This window comes from Candoia aspera, chromosome 6 (assembly GCF_035149785.1).
Source record: "Candoia aspera isolate rCanAsp1 chromosome 6, rCanAsp1.hap2, whole genome shotgun sequence".
Classification (NCBI taxonomy): domain Eukaryota; kingdom Metazoa; phylum Chordata; class Lepidosauria; order Squamata; family Boidae; genus Candoia; species Candoia aspera.
In genome coordinates, this window is record NC_086158.1 from 69,346,390 (window position 1) to 69,360,199 (window position 13,810).

The 13,810-nt window shown below is 39.0% G+C and overlaps 1 protein-coding gene across 2 annotated transcripts in view; it reads left to right on the forward strand.

Moving 5' to 3' along the window:
* The window catches only part of PPP2R2D (protein phosphatase 2 regulatory subunit Bdelta), a 40,470-nt gene that overhangs the window by 13,484 nt on the left and 13,176 nt on the right, over positions 1 to 13,810 (forward strand). For both annotated transcript variants that reach the window (XM_063307356.1, XM_063307357.1), the window contains exons 3-5: positions 7,334 to 7,431; positions 8,217 to 8,382; positions 12,411 to 12,523. In XM_063307356.1, coding sequence (XP_063163426.1) covers positions 7,334 to 7,431; positions 8,217 to 8,382; positions 12,411 to 12,523 — 377 coding nt within the window. The remainder of the gene's footprint in view (positions 1 to 7,333; positions 7,432 to 8,216; positions 8,383 to 12,410; positions 12,524 to 13,810) is intronic.

The following is a 13,810-nucleotide window of genomic DNA, read 5'->3' on the forward strand; positions in this document are numbered from 1 at the left end:
CCAGTTGGTTCATTAATCGCCCTGGCCCTATTTTATTTATTTATTTATAGATTTATTCACCACCCATCTCTCCCCTATGGGGGGATTCTGGGTGGTTTACAATAAAACAAGATTGTTGCCTGCTGGAATGGAAAAAACAGGTCTTTAAGTATTCCTAAAGGACAACTATTGGAATGCTATTCCGGAGGGTACATTTGGTGATAAAGGTGCGGTGACAGAGAAGATGCACCTTCTGTGCCCCATAAGATGAACCTATTTTATTGATTGGACCCAGAGCATGCCAACCCTGTCAGATCTTATAAGACAAGCAAGATATTTGGAAGTAGACAGTCCTCAGATATCCAGGCTCTAAGCCATAAAGGGCTTTATAAATGGCCATCAGTACCTTGAATTGCAACTGGAAGCCAACAGGCAACCAGTGCAGCTTGTGGAGTAGAGGCATTACATGGAGATACCAAGGTGCACCCATAAATCATCTACTGCCACATTCTGAACCAGCTATAGTTTCCAAGTAGTCTTCAGGGGCAGCTCATGTAGTCCAAATGAGAAGTGACTAAGGCATGAGTGTCTAGGAACAGGGCCTCCCAATCTAGGGACAGATACAGCTGGCATGCAGTATGGAAAGGCTTATGCAAAGGCTCTCCTAGCCACAGGATGCAAGAGTCTAGGAGAACCCCCAAATTATGCACCAGTTCTGTGTGGAGAATTGTAACTTAAAGCTGAAAAGTCTCTGGAACCAAGCGGTCCCCGAATTGTGCCCACTCAGTATTGCTAGGGTTCTCCATGGGTAGAAATATGTAACTGGGTATTATCATTATATTGATGATACCTATGCCTGTGCTATCATTATATTGATGATTCCTGTCCCTTGCCCAGTGGATTCATGTTGTCGTTAAATAAGAGTGGGAAAATTTCAAACCCTGAGGAACCCTACGAAGCAGGGGCCTCACACTAGAACTCTCCACTCCCCAGTACCAACTTGCAGTGGCCCCAGAGGAAGAAGAACCACTGCAGCAGTGGCCCCACTCTCAATTCCCCAAATTGGTCCAGAAGGATGCCATGATTGATGGAATCAGAAGCCACTGAGAAATCATGAAGGGTCAAGATAGTTGTTCCACTGCCATCCTGATCCTGTCAGAGGCCACTGAGAAACATGATCAGTGCTGTCTCAGCACTACACTGCATGCACAATTATTAGGCAAGTTGTATTTTTGAGGATGAATTTCATTATTGAACAACTACAGTGCTCTCGGTCAATCCACAATGTTAATAGACCTCAAACCTGAATATTTAAGAAAGTAAAAGTGAGGTTTTGGCTTTCTTAGGAGCATATCTATGTGCGCACAATTATTGGGCAACTATTAGTGTGCAGAATTATTATGCAACTAAATGAAAAACGAAAATTCCCCCATGTCACTCATTTATTTTCATCTGTTAAAGTGATAATAATAGACAAACAACTCAAAATTTACAAATAAACATCTCTGATATTTCAAACAAAAAATCAGTGACCAATATAGCCACCCTTCTTTGCAATGACAGTCATAAGCCTTCCATTCATGGAGGCTGTCAGTTTCTTGATCTGTTGACAATCAACTTTTTGTGCAGCAGCAACCACAGCCTCCCAGACACTGTTCAGAGAGGTGTACTGTTTTCCTTCACCGTACATCTCCCGTTTGAGAAGGGCCCACAAGTTCTCAATAGGGTTTAAGGTCAGGTGAGGAAGAGGGCCATGCCATTAGTCTTTCATCTTTGAGGCCTTTACTGGCTAGCCACGCAGTGGAGTACTTCAATGCATGCAATGGAGCATTGTCCTGCATAAACATCATGGTCTTCTTGAAAGATGCAGACTTTTTCCTGTACCACTGCTTGAAGGAAGTGTCTTCTAAAAACTGGCAGTAGGTTTGGGAGTTGATTTTGAGTCCATCTTCAACCCAAAAAGGTCCAACTAGTTCATCTGTAATAATACCAGCCCATAACAGTACCCCACCTCCACCTTGCTGGCGTCTGAGTTGAAGTGGAGCTCTGTGCCCGTTACTGATCCAGCCACGGGCCCATCCATCTGGTCTGTCAAGAGTCACTCTCATCTCATCAATCCATAAAAGCTTTGAAAAATCTGTCTTCAGATATTTCTTGACCCAGTCTTGCTGTTTCAACTTACGTGTCTTGTTCAGTGGTGGTCGAGTTTCAGCCTTCCTTACCTTGGCCATGTCTCTGAGCACTGAACACCTTGTACTTCTGGGCACTCTAGGTAGGTTGCGATTCTGGAATATGACAGCACTGGAGGATGATGGGTTCCTGGTCGCTTCACGTTTGATTCTTCTCAAATCTTTGGCAGTTAATTTGCATCTTTTTTTCTCAACACGTTTCTTGCGACCCTGTTGACTATTTGCAACAAAACGTTTGATGGTTCTGTGGTCACGCCCCAATATCTTAGCAATTTCAAGAGTGCTGCACCCCTCTGAAAGACTTTTTACAATTTTTGACTTTTCAGAGTCAGTTAAATCTCTTTTTTGGCCCATTTTGCCTGAGGAAAAGAAGCTGCCTAATAATTATGCACACGTTGATATAGGGTGTTGATCTCCTTAGGCCACACCCTCCCTCATTACACAAATACACATCACCTGATATGCTTATATCCAATAAGCATTCAGGTTTATACAGCTTAGAGGTGGAAAATGTGCATAAAAATGATGATATGGTCAAAATACTCGCCTAATAATTGTGCACACAATGTATACTCAGAACTGAAAGCCAACTGAAAGGGGTCCAAATATTATCCTTTCTACAGGGCCTTCTGGAGTTGCAGCCCAAGTATGTTCTCCACAACATTCCCCAGAACATTTTTGGGTCCAGTGATGGGTTCCTGAAGAGGAGACAGACACTCACTTCCATTACATTAGGTAATAAAGGTTGGAAGTGTTATGGCATAGAAAAATTCTTCTAGAGAATTTTGTCTTCTGAAAACAAGTTACTCAGACCATACTAAACTAATTACGTAATGTGATAGGTAAAAGATAATTTGGAGTTACTGATCAATCTTTCAGTAACCTGCAGTAGATCAAGAGGAGAGTTACTAAAAACCTCTCTCTTTCCTGCAACTAGGAAATTTCAGGGGAGCCAGTACTAGATTTTTGGAGGAAATTCTGAGAACTCTGTCCTGGTTAATGAAAGGATGAGGATGTTCTTAGTGGTATTTAGAGATGGTGTGATGGAATGTGAGGGTGGCCTTGGTAGGGGGAGGATGCTGCCTAGGAAACAATCAGACAAAAGAGAAAGTAGTCTGCAACTGAGTAAGGGATGAAGAAAGAAACTTAGAAAGGGCCCACCCTAATTACTCTGGCGGTAAATAGGGAGGGTGGGAGATATGTACTTCAGACTTGCAAGATTCTGTTAATGTAGCCTTACAATAAAGTAGAATTAGCTTATCTCGCCATGTTTGCTGTCTGGTTTACCTGGGAGGACTGACATCAATCTTGCAAGTCTGAAGTACAAATAGCCCACCCTCCCTATTTACTGCCAGAATAATTAAGGTGGGTCCTTTCTAAGTTTCCTTCTTCGTCCCTTACTCAGTTGCAGACTTCTTTCTCTTCTATCTGATTGTTTCCTAGGCAGCATGTCTCCCCCCACCTTCCAAGGTCACCCTCACATTCTATCACAAATGGAAACCTTGGAGGAAGGGGAAGGGTGTTCTCTTTTTTCCTAGCCCTTTACATTTCCATACTCATTCAATACAAGCCTTCTAGTGTATCTAAGAAGTAGCTGTTTAGATCCTTGCTATAGATATAACATGAATTTATGTTTCAGAACTTTGGCAGAAAACAATTACTATACTTGCAGTTAATATTGCTTTCCTTTCCTGAACAGTCAGGCATTTATTTCACAAATCCAGGATGTCTCTGTAGAGTTTCAGTATTTTTGATAGTAAGTCTTCAAAGAATTGTCATTGGAAAATGCTTTTCTTTTTTTCTTGGCTTTTTTTTTTTTTTTGGAAAAAAGAGGCATAGCATTTTCTGTAAAGTAGAAGATTTTGCATTATGAACTGTGCTAGGCTTTGGCCTTATCTATGAGGTAATAAAGCATAGATGAAGGAGTTGCTATGTTGAGGTTTAGAGCCGGAAATTGACTATGGGAAAAAGATTCAAGGCCAACCAGGAAGCAAAATCATAACCATAAAATCCTTGAACTTTATCTAATCTCTGTGTACAATCCCTTCCCCTACCTCTAACCCTCTTTCGTTATTATATTCTGTTAGATAAGCAGGATCACCATTACATTGGCCGTTCTAATATTATTAGCCATTTGGTTGTTACATTATTCAAATGCTAGGACAGCAGAACTGATTAGAGAATGAGAACGATTTTTTTTCTTTTCCTTAAAAATCTTTATACATTAAGATTATAGAGGATTTGGACAAAGCACTAGTCAAACTAGGAAGAAATCTGTATGCTTTTAATTTTTTCCCCTTAGACCGTAGCACTAAAAGATTACACTGTTACATTATCATTTATTTTAGTTCCCTTAATCTGATTGTATGCACTCTCTACCTAAATTATAAAAATAATTTAAGTATCTTTGTGATGCTATCATCTATGTGTCTATGTGGGGTTTTTCCCCCCCTGTTCATTTTGTTCACTTTATACAGTCAAAGCATTAAGGTCATTAGGGTCCTTTCTGTTACAATTCTTTCTCAATGAACATTAGAGAATTTTTTTCTAAGCAGTCAATGCTGTAACAACATTACAATTCTAGTGAAAGTGTTAATCCTTAAATCCATTTTTCCATTGCATTAAGTAGATTTAGTTTACCCAAAATGACATAAATATATTTTCAGTATGTACTTTCTCCTTTACAAAATCTACAGAGTGATCTTAGGTTAACAGCTTTTCAGGTTAAAAGTTCTTGAGAATTTTTAATGAAAAGCTACTTTATTATATGCTGTCACTGACATATAAGAATAAGACCTGAATAAAGTGGCCCAACTCAGTAAAGGTGATTCTCGGCGGCTTACAGAAAAGTCAACAAAACCTAACAAAAATAATGCAAAACCACAGTTCATAAACTGACAGATAATAATAGAACGGGAATCCGGATAGAAATAACACCACCATCCAAGCAGGCCCCCAACATACAACAGTACATCTCTAACACATCAGGGGAAGAGCGAGGTCTTGACAGCCTTTCTAATAGCCAGCAGGGTTGGGACCTGAAGTACCCCACAGATCCTGGGTTTGGGGCTAGACCACCCCTCACATCAACTGCAACTGTCCATGGAGGTAGGAGGAGAACCACCACAAAACAGTGCTCCCCATTCCTGACCCCTTAAGCTGGTCCAGAAGGATACTGTGGTCAAGGAGACAGCTGAGAGTCAAGGAGAGCACAATCCCCATCCTGAGCTTGCCAAAGGTCACGCATCAATATAATCTCAGTACTATGACCATGTCTGAAATCTGACTGAAAGAAGTCTAGATACTCTTCCAGGATATTCTGGAGCTCTGCAGCGAATACCTTCTCAACAGTATTCCCTAAAAAAGGAAGGTTGGTAACTGCATGAAACTGCCCAGATCAGTAAGATCCAGTGAGGGTTTCTTGGCAAGGGGACAGACCACTGGTTCTTAAAAAGGTAGTGGAAGATCCCCTCTCTCAAGGAAGCAGCAACCACCACATGGATCTATCCACTCTGGAAGCTTTAACCAGCCAGGAAGGGCACAGACCTAAAACACACTTCCACAACACCAAGGACCCTGTCTACTTTCCAACTCCCAACAGAGGCTGAACTGAGATGGCAGTGGAGCAGCAGCTTCCCTGCTGAGTTCCCTATAGTATTTTATTTGTTGTTGTTTTTTCCATTTTTATAAATAGCCTAGCTATACATCTTCTTTTTTATCAAGTTTTATTTAATAAACACATTATCTGCAAGAGATACTAAATCTGAACATCAGGTCCCTAAAACATTATAAAGACTTCAGTTGTGATACAACACCACCAAAGCAATGGGGGAGAATAAGAAATGCAACAAGACAAGTCCAGGCTCAGAGATTCTACCTAAGGGGCTCCAGTTCCTCCCAAATAACAAGACCCAAATAACATCACCAGTTGTCTCAAATGGACTTGTCCGTCTGGACTCTAGCTCCAAGTGATTTTATTTACCACATCAAGAATAGTCACAGAGACCCTGCAGATGCTCCCCTGGCACCTCCTGATCCAAGAGGAATTGGGTCATCCTGAATAGGGCCATTAGCCAACATCCAGAGGACACAGTAAGAGCAGAGAAATAAGTATGTTTTGTTGCTTTTATTGACATGAGGTAAGTCCTAATAAAGGCTCTTACCCATGTCTAGTTGGATTCACTTTCATTTTCCTCCAGTGGAATCTAGGCATCTCTTCTGCTCTGGACGCCCTCCAGAGGACACATCAGGCTCTGCACACAGAGTCCACATAGGTACAGTCTGATCTAAAGCTGCCACCACTGCCTCATTCCAGGTGGAGACCAAGGCTTCAGTCAAACCATTTATCAGAGCCTCAAATACAACCCTTTGTTCTTTCTGATACCCAATAGGGTCCATCAGGGCTGTCAAATAGATCCAGCCTTCCTGCAGAGGGGGGTGCAGAGGTAAACTCTAGGGTCACCAAGAAGTAGTCTGTTTATGACAAGGAACTGATAGTATTCCTCAGCTCCAGAACATGAGGACACCGCTCCTGAGCAAAGACTATGTCTAATGTGCCTACAGTGAGCTCCCATGCTACTTCCAAGTCTGCAAGCTGATGGGAAGCTGAAGTCCCCAGGGACCATAAATCCAGGAAACACCACCGCCTCCCCAAAGATGGCACCAAGCAACTATCCCAACTGATCTCTTAGACCCAGCCTTACAGGTTGGGTATCACACTGGCTATTTGTGTGACAGTGTCCTGACAACTCCCGGAGTCTCCTGAAAAACAATAATTTCTCCACTCCAGCCCTGGAATGGTGGCTACGCCAAACCCAAAATCCATCTGGGCACCATCTTCAGGAGCTGTTGTCTCAAATTAACTGCAGTCTGTCATGTCGTTACAGTAGATAAGTTGCTTTTACACATGGTGGTCTATGGTTTTTAGCATCTCTACTGCTTATGCTGTTTGTGACTTTTCAAAAAGCAAAGTACTGAATGAAAGAATTTGATATTCTGTTCCTCATGTGTAATAATTACTTGAACTGGAAATAACAGGAAGGTCAGAGTTCGAAAAAATTGTTAAGAAAAATTGTAGATTTTTTTTCACATCAAAATAGAATGGTTGTTATGTATTAGTTTGTCCTCAATTGCAGATTATAAAATTGTCTATTTTATTTTTACAGCTGACATTATCTCAACAGTTGAATTTAATTACTCTGGAGATCTTCTGGCAACAGGAGACAAAGGTGGCAGAGTGGTTATATTTCAGAGGGAACCAGAGGTCAGTGAAAAGTGCTTCAAACTGTTTTATAGTATAATATGTCACAACATCATAATCAAATGTCATTGATTCATGCTGATACACATACCTTTAAGAATTTAAAATCTATTTTCTATTTAAAATTTAAATCAATGAACTTGAAAAAGTTGACAAACCAGTAACATTTTTTCTATGAACATCTTTCATCCATAATTATTTTTCAGATTATTCTTTTTAAACAGATAGTGCATACATAGAATTTGCGTTTATTAGCAAACCGAAGCCTGGGAACCTCTATCTTGCTTATATTTCCTTACCAAGAGCACAACAGAGTGATTAAAATTATACTAAAGAATAAGCATGCACACAGACCTTCTGTAATGTCATATGTCGCAAGACAAGATACGGCTATGATTGTGGCACTTTCAGCGTGTACTTGCTTGGCTGCTGTGTCACACAAGGAATCCTTCCTTTGCACCTCACTGGAGGTCAAAGAGTTGTGCAATAAAATTCAAGATGTATCTTTATTACAGGATATAAAGCCTGTGGTCATCCAGATGTTTGCTGAAATAACATTTTTGGCAGTATTTTCACCACAGACAGTGGTGATATTGTAGTTCAATCTAGAAAAACTCTCAGTTCCCCATTCCCAATTTATTAGGTAACTTTTTCATAACAATAACATGGAAATTAGAGTATCAGTTTGTTATGCCTCACTTCATCTGATTCATTATAATTTTTGACTCCTTTGCTTTAGAAAGCACATCATTTTTTGTTTGTTTGTTTACACGTTTGTTTCCTTGCAGAATAAAAGCCGTCCTCATTCAAGGGGAGAATACAATGTTTACAGTACCTTTCAGAGTCATGAACCTGAGTTTGACTACTTGAAAAGTCTAGAAATTGAGGAAAAAATTAATAAAATTAGGTGGTTACCACAACAGAATGCTGCTCACTTCTTATTATCTACAAATGGTAAATATATTTTATTTACATAATAGTGTTGTAGATACTTTAATTTCATGTAATGACTTCCACATTAGTATTTCCACATTTTTGAATTTCTAATGTAATTGCAATTAACACAGGAATCCTATTTGTATCTGCTCATGGAGTTCAGTAGAGCATGTGTCCAGATAAATGACTGCAAGCCTAAATAGTTCTCCTCAAACAGAACAAGTTAAGGTTTGATGGATTTATTGATTTGAATTCCAGACCTCACTACCATCCTTAAACACTCAGAATAATGTTATGCTGAAAGTAAACGTATTCCTTGCTGGCAGTTCCTGACTGTAATTTTCCTTAATGGTTCATGAAGTAAACTTGCCCCCAGTCGAATTTCCACATGTGCCCAAATTATTCTGATGGCTTCCTTTACCTCTTATTTTAAGCCATGGCCTCGTGTAAACTATAGCATGAAGCTATGATATGAAGCTGGTTTACAAATCTTGGGTTATTTTTAGCAGAGCTAGTATAAATTGCTAGGTATAAATCCAAAATATCTACATTCCGTTGGTTTTGTACTTTTCCCAAGTCATGGAATTGGAAGGAAAGAGCAGCTAAAAAAACTTCTTTCAAGCTAACCTATGTTTTTTGCCTGCTTTTTTCCCTCCGAAGCCCATTCTTCCCTGCGGCAATTTCCTTTCCATACCAAATAGCATCCCTAGTCACAAGCGGAAGTGGAGATCTAAATTTGAAATTCCAAATCAGATATTTGCCAGTAAAAAGCACAACAGAAAGGTCCATTTTACAGAAGAGAAATTAGTAACATAATACATACCCTGTAGAAAAATTTTCTCAAGTTTACCCAAGGAGGAAACCCATTAATACGTTGCACAGAACAAAGTCATATTGTATAAAAACCCACAGCCCATTAAAGAAACCTAGAAACATATGTCCCACATTTAAAAAAGATCACAGGAGTATTTTTAAAAGCCTCTGCCCCCATAAACAAAGCACCACAGAATGAATAGAAGACTTACTCCTGCGAATAACACAAACTGAACCATTCGTCGTAGCTGCTAGTATGTTTTGGACATTATTTGAGTACTGCCGGAGAAAGGATGAAACTGACCAAACAAACCTTTATGTATGTATGTATGTATGTATGTATGGGTCTCTGATTTATTCCGCTAAATATAGTTTTAAAAAATCTGGCTTAGTGCTGCACATGAACATACTCGGTGAAATTTTTATGCTTAATAAAGAAAAATACTTAAAAGTGAAACCACTTAAAAATGAAAAACTCCTTAAAGTTTAACAGTACTCTAAAAATGAACAAGCATGTCTTTAAATATCTGAAATAATGAACATATCTGTGTTTGTAACAACTGTGTCTAAGACTTGGTGGGGGTGGGACAGGCTTAGACTATTACGCAAATTGTCATTAATTATTTAAAGTCCAATACGGTAATGTATTTTGTGAACTAAGACTTTTTACCCCAAGGAGATCTGTAATGTTAGAAATACAGCCACAATGCTAAGTTTTTAAACATAATCTAATACCCCTTCCTTCAGTAAAGTTTAGGTACACAGAAAAAGTAGTCTGTGCAAGGACATGGGATACCAGGGGATTACCCCTGTGCTGCCCAGTGTTCATGTAGACTGCTGGAGGGTTGCTAAAATTTGTGCCGCCTGTGGCCTCACCATGGGGGAAGTTCCTAGAGAGTTGATGCTATTGGGATCACTCAGTCCCTTGACCATGACTTGCTTCTCTGCTCGCCACATGTGAGCATCTTTGACCAATGCTGACGCTTCTCGTACTGCTGTTGCTGGATCAGCCCAGTCTATGAGGTTGGGTATGTCATGTACTCCACTTGTAGCTTGCTCTAGTGCTCACATGGCTTCTCTGGTGCTTGTGGGTTCCAGTCCTCTTTTACAGGAGCCTTCCATTTCATGCTCATAACTAGTGCTGTTTTCTGCTTCTCTGCTGCATCAAAATCTTCCACCTTGTGCTGTTGCAGGATCTTTATCATTTAAGTGGGGTGGTACTGGAGGTGGTGGATGTTCTAGTAATAGTGTCTGCTGCATGTCATTTGCAGCATATTCTGGAATCCCTGAGGTCTTTCTGGTGTCTGTGGTTGCCAGGTTCAGCATTTTTATTTCCACTGATAGTTTGGCCAGGGGCCTGCCTGGCTTTGCCTGGAGCTTCTAACAGCTGTGCTACCACTTGCTCAGTTACACCTAGCACTGGCCTCTGTGGTTCAGTTGCAGATGATTTCTTACCTTGCTAATAGCATTCCTCCTCCTCTACCACAAGATGGAGCCAAAAAGGGGGAAGGACTGTGTCTTTTGCCAGGCAGAACTGAATACCGAAAGGGAGGGTCTTTTTCATAAGCTAGAAAGAAAGCTTAAGCTTTGCCTTCTAACTAGGTGGAATTTCTGTCAGGTCCATCATCAGTGACCACAGTGGTACTTCATGGTAAGTGAAACAACAGTTCAGGATTATTGCCAGTTAGCCGATTTGGAACTACAAAGTGTTTGACATCCATCTTCTAGATAAAAGATCCTTCTATGGGAGAATTTGAATTTTAAATCATCCAGTGTGGTACAAATCTACCTCCTTTTACAATAATACCCACGGCCTTTAATATTCCATGAAACCGTTAAGAGCAACATTGGTATTCGACTGTATATAACCCTGCCCCACCCCCACTCCCACTCCAGTGTTCCCATGGATCAAGAACAAAAAGAAATTAATTTTTACATTTAAAAAACTAAACATAAATATAAAATACAAAAAAAATAAAAAATGAAAGAGATATATTCAAAACAACCTATTGAAGAACAAATATCAAAAAGAAGGAAGGAAGGGAAGGCATCCCAGAAGGAGCATTCCAAAACTACTGTACAGATACTTCCCTCCCCTTCCCACAGCTGGGAGATTATAAAGGGGACATTGACATACGTTTTGGACTAATTCTACAGTTGTACTATTCTGGTTTAATAAAAATGTTAATATAATGTTGGGAAGAGAGTTTTAAAAGTTAGGCAGGGGTTGTTAAATTATGTGCTGAAAATATGGACTCTTTTGAACTAGCTAAAATTTTGTTTTATTCATATGGAACAACTTTTTACCTGATTTAAAATCCTGAATTGAAGAGTCTCTACTTATGAGCTACCTTTTTATTAACAGTGGAAGTCCAGTCAGTATTCACGTAGTCAAGATTTTAATTTGCTGTCTTAGAACTGAATTTTTTATTTCATATAAATCTAGTTCATCACAGAATTTGTCCATTTTATGTGTTTTTTCCATTTTTTCCTTGTATTTGTGTAAATGTCTTTGTATATAAGTTATTACAGTAATTTCTAAAATGATAGTTGTAGTTTAGATAAAGAAAATCATAGGTATATACCATGTATATTTCCATTAAAATTGTAATATCAGCCTGTTTGCAGTATCTTAAAGTTGTTAGCGTGGGAATACTTCTAAGTACATATGTAATTGTTGAGGTAAGAAGCTCATTTAGATTTCTAATGTTCATTTAACTCATTTTAACCTTAGAGAAACAATGTAATATATTTACATCTACAAATTAGTCCACAATATTTAAAGTAATTTGAACAAGGAAAACCAATTCTGTATCCCAGTGAAAGAACCAGATACAGTACATTGTGGAAGCTCATAAAATGGAGAGAAGGATAATAGCCCTGGGAGCTGTTATTTAAGTTATACTGTTTGAGATTCCAGAGATCGTGCCCATTGATAGCCCTGTCCAGGAATTGTTCTGTCCCCTCCTACATTGAAATTATATGTATGTTACTAACAAATTCCTACCTCACTTAGCAAGCTAAAGGGCCCCTGCCCCTCCAAGTTCTCTCAAAGAATGCAGGGTATACATGCAGAAAAGGAAACATTTAGCACCTAAATTTGGGGAAGAGACAAGAGATACTTGCTCCACTCTGCAAAATATACTGTTATTTGTAAGTAGAGGTGAATAATGAGTGCTATATTCAGATCTTTTTAGTATTGTATTATTAGCTTGAAATGTTTCTCCTTTCAGATAAAACTATTAAATTATGGAAAATCAGTGAAAGGGATAAAAGAGCTGAAGGTTATAACTTGAAAGATGAAGATGGACGACTTCGGGATCCATTTAGAATCACAGCACTACGGGTATTTTATTATCATTAGTAATAAAAGCTGAATAATGTCTGAACCTGCTATGTTGCACTTAAGCCATATAAAGTATTCATTTCTGAGCAAGGGTAGTAACTCAGTGGTAAAGTATATTTTATTTATTTATCATTTTGGGTGCCACCTCAATTGCCAGAGTAACTCTTGGCAGCTTTTTTTGCATGCAGAGGGTCACAGAGTTAGTGTCGGCACATATAAGTGTAAGAAGAGCTGCTGTTTGGAGAAGTATTATCAAGAAGATCAGCCATAGGCATTTTAAGCTCCTGGGCTACGTTTGATCCTTAAATCCTTTTTTATAGCCCCTTTCCAACTGCAAGTGGAAACTGGCAGCAGTTTTGTTCTCTCCTTAAGTGGGAAACACATGAAAATTGAAGTGTAAATCCTAAATTATATTTAACATAATTTAAAAAGAAAATTCTTACTGCCCCCCCTTCCCCCCAATCCATGAGAAAAAAAAATTAGCTCCACTTACACTGTATGTCCTAGGTGAACTCTCTTCGCATCGTAGCCGTATTTGTCTTCAACTCCCTATATTATGTCCTCTGGTCACTAACAGGTTGCCAGTGCCTGATGTAGACCGTGTTGATCTGGATGGTCTGACTTGATGTTTTTCTATATTCCTTTAATATAAGACCTTTGAAATTCACTGTCCCTTTCCATGAAAAGGCTTTAAAGAAAATTAGTATTTGAAATACTGATCTTCTATATTGAATAATAATGATGCAGAATATTTTCATGCTGTATGAAAATTGGATTTCACTTTAGTTTGAGTATATGTCAGTTAATGTTACTCTTTTGGAAGGTTTTTACTATGTTAGGTAATTCATGAACCATAGAGAAGTAAGCTACCACAATACTTTTAAAGGATGGTTCCTTTCACTGGCAGAATATATTTTCTCTCTCCTCAATAGACAATCTTCTTGTACTGTCTTTATCTGAACAGTAAGCAACTGCCTGCCTCCCTTCCCCTCAAATAATTTACCTGTAAAGTAGTAGGGCAGTCTTGGATTCCCTGACAGTGATGTAAAGGGGGCAGGCAGATTTCTTTTTTAACTTGCAGTGGGGAGGTGGTAAGGTGGATCATCTTAAATCCAGGGTTGTCTTCAATTTATTATATCTAACAATCTGTTTTAGAGATGATGATGCTTCTAATATTATACCAAGTTGGATACTAGGTGTTGGGCTCATGAAAAGCCCCAATGATGAAATTTTACAAAGAATGTTAATGTAATTATGCCCTGTGTTATCTCTTGATTTCTAATGTTT